Genomic DNA, 8,116 nt, shown 5'->3' on the forward strand with positions numbered 1-8,116 from the left:
TGCCTTAAAACACGTTTTGTCTGGCATTAAAAACACTATACTGGCTAATATTGCCATACCTTTATCTTCAGCTTTTCCGATATAAATATAAATATGGACATGGATAATAGATAATTAGAAATGATTACTAGAGAAAACTATTGCTGGATTTCATATTTTTCTGTTTAAACCAATGTTACAGTTTCTTTTTGTATTTTCAGCAGCAAGTTTAACAGTTTTACATTTATTTAAATTAGTGTTTTTTAAGATTTTTATTCTTCAACTTATTTTGCATTTGTGTTTCATTTTTATGCTTAACTTTTTTCTCTTTTTCTCCTTTCTCCTTTTCAATGGAGAAACCAAATTTTCTCTGCAAAGTCATACATTCTTTATATGATTTTATGCATACTGGTAACTGGTCCTTTTTTTCTTGTTGAATAGTATTCCACTGGTAGATAAACTATTTCATTTACCAGTTCATCTCTTAGTAGATCTGGGATGCTAGCTGTTATGAGTGAGGCTACTCTGAACATTTGCAAATGATTGTGTGGACTCATTTTTATTCTTAATATTAATACATTGACACATTATAAAGTAATAAATGAATTTCTTACAAACTATGGCCTAGAGACTGGTTGCCTGTTTTTGTAAAGTTTTATTAGAATACAGTCACCCTCATTTGTCCACATATTCTCTTTGGCTGCCTTCAAGCTGCAATGGCAATGTTGAATAGTTACAACACAGTCCATACAGCCCACAAGCCTAAAATATATCCTATTTGGCACTGCATAGAAAAATTTGCTGACCCCTGTTGCAGAAACTCGGGAATCTGTTATATTCCTCCAAAGCATGTTTTTATTTATTTATTTATTTATTTATTTTTATTGTTGTTGTTGTTGTTTTCATTGGCAGTTAAGTTTGTTATATTCAAACTGAAAACTTTGTCTTACATACAGTGTACAGCAGTTCATATTTTGGATCAATTCACTCTTCCCTTATCTCGGCTTTTTGGAATGTGTATCATGTATGTATGGGTCAGGTGCCAGCTAAAGACTTAGGCTTCTCTAACAGTTTTCTTTCTGGAATATTCTCTTCAGTTTCTGGCTGCTTTGACCACCACGATTTCTGTCTTTATGAGTCTAAAAAGATGGCATATTTTTCACTGTTATAACCGCCCAATGTCATGCCATTAAGTCAAAGCTGCAAAGGTAGTGAACTCAACTTGAGCCAATCCCTTCAGTTCCCTAAAAAATTTACCTGCCTTTGTTTGTTCTCCAGAACCACCAGAAAGTTGTTTTTGTGTTCTGTCTACAGTTTATGATTATTATCTACAGGAGGGTTGGTCTTCTGGGAACTTACTCTGCTGTTCCAAAAAGGGAATCTTTTGATCTTATATTGCTCTTTCATACTAAGGAATTCTGGATCATTTTATAAAAATATTTCAAATGGTTTCTTCCCACTATTCTTTTTTTCTCCCTTTGGGGCTTCATGAACTAGGCATTGACAGTTCTCTTTTCTCTAAATTTTCTCTTATTCCTTGGCTTTCTTTAACACTTTCCGATGTGTTCCACTGAGGAGTCCTTTGCAGCTTGTGGCTTCAGTTGTTGGTGAAGCATAGAGTGCATTTTCCTCTCCATGTCTCTCCATGTCTGTTGTTTAACTTCCGCTGCTAGCAATCTCAAAATATGTGTATTCTGGGAGGTAAAAGAAGACATAAAACTATTTAACTGTTAGTGGCCAAATCTTTGCTAAAGAATAAAGTTTTGAGATACAAATGAGCTAGACTTCTAGAATTTCTCCAACTAAAATGAAGGTTTAAAATAATGGCTAAAATCCAATTCTTGTTGCTGTATGTAGTCAACATTTATTTAGATTTATCTTCATTTTATTGGTCTCTTTGTTTGCCATTGCTTTTCAGTCCTTTCCTATCAGATCATATTCTTTGAAGTATATCATTTCACTGTTCCTTTTGGGCAGAGATATTGGTGGTAAACACTCAGTGTTTTTCTTGAGAGTCTTTATTTAACCTTTAGCCGTGAATAACATTTCAGCTAAGTTTAGTAGTAGATTGACAGTTATTTTTTTCCTCTTGCCACTTTGAATACATCACGTATTCGCTTCCTTATTTTGGTGCCAAGATGCCATCTTTGCCATTTTCCTAATCTTGAAAGAAAACTTTCAACATTTCATTGTTTTTTTTTCTGAGGTTTGCTGTAGATTTTCATAGATGTCCATTAATTGTGAAGACATTTCCTTCTGCGGCTAGTTTGCTAAGATTTTTCTTTTTTAATGAATGTTTTAATGGACGTTGAATTGCATCACATGTTTGTATCCATAGATATAAGAATCATATATTTTAAATTTACTTATGTTCTTGATTACATTGGCCAAATCTCCAATATTGCACTAACCTTGTATTCCGAAGGAAAACACAACTCAGTCATTATGCATTGCATTTTTTTATGCACTGCTTGCTTGGTTTAGTCTTGTATTTAGCAGGTTTAAATTCGAGTTAATAAATGAGGTAGATCACTATTTTCACTTTCTTTTAAAATCCCTGTGTGGTTTGGGTATCATAAAGTGTGTTTAGAAGTGTTCCCTCTTTTTCTCTTCTCTAGAGAGTTTATGTAAATTGAGAATCTAAGTTTCTTGAAAGGTTATTAGTTTTTGAACCAAATGTATTCTTGTGGGAAGATTTTCAACAATCAATTTTAACTATTCTATGGTTACCGAATAGTTCAGCTTTTCTGATTCTTTTTGGATTTATTTTAGCAACTTTATAGTTTTTACAAATATTTTTTTATTTTACATAAGTTTTCAAGTTTATTGGCATAAAGTTTATAATGTCTTCCTATTTCTGTTTAAACTTTCCATGGTCTGTGGTTATACCTTCCTTTTTATTCCTAATAGTGTTTATTTTTGCCTTCTCTTTTTTCTTGGTAGTTTTCATTTTTTTCAATATTTACAAAGAACTACATTTCAGTTTCTTATTATTTCCTTTGAGTCTGTTTCTATTTTTAATACCTTTCTTTCTTCCTCTCTTCCTTTCTTAATAATACTAAGGTGAACATCCTATGATGGAGAGAAGTGTTTTCGAAATATTATCCCATACCGAATTACATTTACAATCAAATGTTAAGTTATTGAAATTGTATTTTGGAAGATAATGTATGGAAGAACAAAGAATTACATGTTCAAGATTTAATAATTACTTCTATGTATATGCACTTCTGTTTTTTATTTTAACATAAATTTCAGAACATCCTAATAGAAGTATGTGCTATAAAGACAGGCAAGGGTACAGGTTATCTTTGAAGATAAATTTTATAATATTTGTACATGGACAATTAATCTTCCATTTAAATTATTCAATTTAAAATATATAGTATTTTCATGTAAACATTTAAAAAGCCTACTTAAGATAAACATCCAAATTCATTTTATATGCTTCTAATGATCTTTTATTATAGAAGAATAAAAAAGGGATATTGTATTATTTTTATTAGTTTGCTATGAAATGCTGAATTGTGCATTTCTGTCCTGAATTCCTATGCAAAGCATTTTAAGTTTTAATGTATTCTTGACTGACGTATTAAGTGGTTTCAGCAATTAAGTTGAAAAAAATTCTACTCTGACCTGTATAACATATGGAAAGTGTTTGGTTCTAACAAAATACCTAACTGTGCCCTGCATTATCTTAAACAAAGGCTCAATATTACATAGCTCTAATATCACATATCTGAGATACTCCACTTCTCAAGGTAAAAACAGCCCATACCATTTCTTCAGCATTTTCTTGTTCTACTTTTGACAGGTTGGTTTGAAATTCTGAGTCTGAGTTATTTTTAAGAATGAGGCTGTGATTTACCCTAAGATTCCTAGACCTGCAGAATATAAAGGGCAAAGAGATCTCCTCTGTGAGAGATTTATTCTACATGACTGTGCTTACCTTGAAAAGCTGCCAAGTTTGCTTTTATGCTCTCAGTGCCTCGAGTGGAAATCAATTAAAGTACCTGCTGTTCTGAATAGCAGATAATGGTGGAAGGTCAGAATTCAGACCACCAACAGTGTTCAACAAGCCAGTATTATTCTTAAACCATTATAGAAGATTGGCTTTTTAGTTCAATATGTTTTGGTTAACTAATGAACTTGACTGATATAATTCATGTTATCACACAACTAAGTTTTATTAAGTATAAATAAAGCAAAATTCTTCCTTGGTGGAAAATTCAGCATTTGAGCCTATGATTATAAAACATCCTTAACATCAAGGGCTTGGGAGGGTTGCAGGGTACTTTTAGGAGCTAAAAGGGTCCTAAAGTACCCTGGGGGTACCCTGGGGTTAGAGATCCTTTCATTCAAAGATAAATGTGTCCACAAAAGTGCATTAAATAATTAACCCCTCTGTTTATTTTCAAGAGTCTAAAATATTGTAGAGAAGCAATTTGATTTAGGTATTTTTAAAAATAAATTTCTGGATAAATTTTTTGTAAGTGATGTGTACAAATAAAAGCACACAAATTAAGCAAAATCATCTTAAATATATTAAGGTATACTTGTAAGAAATATTTTAAAGCAGAAAAACTGTCACAGCAGGTAAAATAATGTAAATAAAATACATCACACTCTTGCATAGACTTGAATTTTTAACAGCTTACAAACATTTCAGAAATCTAAATATTTAAATAAAAGAATAAGGAATACTATTTTGGTGTCATGACAAATCCAGCATTAGAGTTGTACCAGACCTGTTCAAAACTTTAGTTTAAATATATCTTTCCCAAAGTCTTTAATAGATTTGGGTCATGAGTTAATTTGAACTTGGCAGTGATTTTTAGTCTGTTTTGAATACCACTGCCAGAGTGAACCTCCTAAAATAGCCTTTTTATCTTATCAACCTGCTGGTCAACTGCTAAGTAGCTTCCCTAATCCTTTCTGGCATTCAAGATCTGGCTCTTCTATCTTTGAAATCTTGTTCAGGGCTCCCCTCTGTTACATGCCCCATCTCATGACACTGGCCATCTCCCCCTTTCATAACTGTGTCTTGCACTTTGCTGACTACTTGTTCTTTATTGACTTGTTCGCTTCCACCCTCTTCTTCAAGTGTCTGGATAGGTAGTAACGCAATCTTCTTCACTGTAGATTGCTTTAATCACCTTTATGTATTCTTCATGGATTTCATATTTCTATTCAATTTGTTAATAATATTCTTCAGTCTAAAAAACTTTAACCATCTTAGAGAAATAGAAAGTCCTTAAGAATATGTCAGTTGTGCCTTTTTATTTGTGTCTCTGGGCAGGCCGCAACCACAGCTGGGGCTTGGGTTTCTGTCTTCCCACCTCCATTTCCTCAGAGCTTTCTTCTTTCATTGTTGCTACATCTCTGCTGCTTTATCCCAGTGCTTTCTTAAAATTCCTTTTAACTTTTCCGTAGAAAAAGTTCATTGTGTCTTGGAGATCTAGAATTCATTCATACCAAGGTAAAATGTCTGGTAATTTACAGAAACATACCCACTGAGAGTCTCTGTATTATGTCAACAGCCAAGGCTATATAATGGAATCATGAAGTAGTAGCCATGGCATTTAAGCATAAAACAGCATAAGAAGACACTAAATTTATACACTAAAGCACATCACTTTAATTCTTTCAGCCTGGTTCATATCATGGTATAAATAATGATTTTCAGCTTACATTTTTCTGTTGTTTCTACCTAATGTTGCATAATCACATGTGTTTTATTTAAAGAAATTTAAAGATATTTAAATTTATTAAACAGATTTTCTGTTTTTATGTATCAATCTTCTCATTACTATAAATAAGTCAATACCATTTCAATCATAAGTCCAGTATTAAAAGTATCAAAACATATTTTTCTTCAAATAATTTCTGTTGTTCTATCAAAGTAGCTTTCTTGAAAATTATCAACTTACCCTAAAAAATGTGATACCTTCCCCTTATTATTATGCCCTTGTTTTCAGCATGTTATTTGCACAGGGTTATGGTGCAAGGTAGAAGGTGAGAAAGAATGCAGAACCAAACTTGATCCGCCAATGGATGGAACTGATTGTGACGCTGGTAAGGTAAGTCGCTTGTGTTGTTTGAAGTTCATTAGCATATTAAATGAAACTTAAGAAACTTGCATTTTCTCTCTTGCCAATTATATATGTGTCCATCTTAACACTAGTAGAATTATTCCAGTATATATAAAAGTTTCAGCATTTCATCTATTTTCAATTTTAACTTTTATATTTTTTTCAAATTCATGGTTGTTTTGTTAATATTGATGCAATTATTTTTATTGTTGTTGGTTATGAGAATTTTGAGAGTCAGATATATATATTACCTTAACAAAAAAAATATGTTTTTTTACTATTTGAACGTAAGTGAAATAATCACAAACTTCTTGAATACTTTCAGGTATAAAATATTGTCTAAGGAGACCCACTGAGTATAATTTTTCTTGTCATTTCAAGTCTCACAAATAAAATGTTCTAATTGACATATTGGGCTTAGTACATATTTGGCTAAGTAGTTTGATGTATTTCATAAGGCTTTAGAAATTTACTAGTATATATTTCCATCAAAATAATTACTGTTGAAAAAATTTTCTTTTGAAGAATATGAAGGAGATAGATCCCACATAAATGTGTAATTAATCAAAAGTTCAATAATTGACATAATTTTTAAATGTTTATTCTATGAAGGAAAAGTGGAACGGTTATCACTTTACTCCAGATAAAAGGTCAGAAACTTTGCCTCTGAAGAACATTGAATTTTTATTGCATTTGAAAAGAAACAACACCATGACGATTATTTGGGGTGGATACTTACTGAAAAAAATCAAGTCGTGGATTGCTAGTTTAGAAACACATTGTTCTGAAAAAATGGGCAGAATTTTGTCCTAAGGAAATATTTACACATGTGCGCAGATAGTCCTGTTGGTGTGTAAACACACATACACACAGAGACACACATAGTATATATTTTTAGACTCATAGAAAAGGGTTTGAAAATATAAACTCTAAACCGAAATTAGAGTTAGCTTTTGGGAGGGAAGTGGAATTGATGGATGGAAGTAAAGCAATGTGAGATGAGGGCGCATATAACTTTTTTCCAGACATGGATTGTTTGACATAAGCACATAGTTACTTATCACTTCTATGATTTCTTTAATTAAAAAAAAGAAAAAATGTACAAGTTGTTTAAGTCCAAAATACTTTTTTAAAAGACTAGAAATGTTTTAACACTAGATACAATCAATAAGAAAACAGTTTCTTAAAAAGGAACCTCTGAAATATTAGTCAGTTGTTCACATACTGTGCCAAATGTTTTTCTATGTGCTTAGATGAAGAGTCAGAATTTAGGTTTGCTTTATTTTTTAAATTATACATGAAAGTACAATAATGTGTGTTTGTTGGGCAAGACTTACGGTATTTTGCTGAGTAATTTATTGCTTGAATCATAAAAATCTGCACCAGCAATAATTTTCATTACCCCTGAAGCACAAAGCCCTAATAAACAAAGATAACCAAATATTGACCATATTTCTTCAAACATCACACAACCCATTCACCTTACTTGGTTCTTCTTTAGCATTATAAAATCTTTCTTTTTGCAATCTGTTATCTAAATTTTTTCTCTACTATTATTTTTTCCCGATATTTGTGAGAATAATTTGCATTCCCAAGGTCTCTAAAATGAACTTATTCTTTCAGCAATCAAAGCTATAATTACTTATTAAAAGTAAAATGTTTTATTTCCCTGTAATTGTGCTAATGATATTCTTTTAGTGGTTCTGTAATGCTTTGTGTATTAAAATAACTAATGAACTTCTTAGTTCTTCAGGCTATGTGGGCTTCTTCACATATCCATCTGTTCCAGCTGTTGAAGGAGCCATCACGAAAATAGCTTTCAACACTCTACAGTTGAGTGCTCTAGTGCTAAAATATTTGGAAGCTTGGAACCTCGCACTAAACACTCAATATGTTGCAAACCAAGAAACAAAGCTGGGAATTTTGTTATGTGTTACACCCTAGTCATGTTAATTTAGCTGTATAACTAATTTACCTAAGAATATATAGTTAAGTCTAAGAAGATGCCTGCAGAATTTTATGGTTCAAAATGGTTGTGAAAATAG

The 8,116-nt window shown here is 31.8% G+C and overlaps 1 protein-coding gene across 1 annotated transcript in view; it reads left to right on the forward strand.

The window, feature by feature from the left end:
* The window catches only part of ADAMTS19 (ADAM metallopeptidase with thrombospondin type 1 motif 19), a 223,829-nt gene that overhangs the window by 131,764 nt on the left and 83,949 nt on the right, over positions 1-8,116 (forward strand). The window contains exon 11 of the mRNA XM_011362252.2: positions 5,958-6,059. Within this exon, the coding sequence (XP_011360554.2) occupies positions 5,958-6,059 (102 nt within the window). The remainder of the gene's footprint in view (positions 1-5,957; positions 6,060-8,116) is intronic.

The sequence above is a fragment of the Pteropus vampyrus genome, unplaced genomic scaffold (assembly GCF_000151845.1).
Source record: "Pteropus vampyrus isolate Shadow unplaced genomic scaffold, Pvam_2.0 Scaffold74, whole genome shotgun sequence".
Taxonomy (NCBI): domain Eukaryota; kingdom Metazoa; phylum Chordata; class Mammalia; order Chiroptera; family Pteropodidae; genus Pteropus; species Pteropus vampyrus.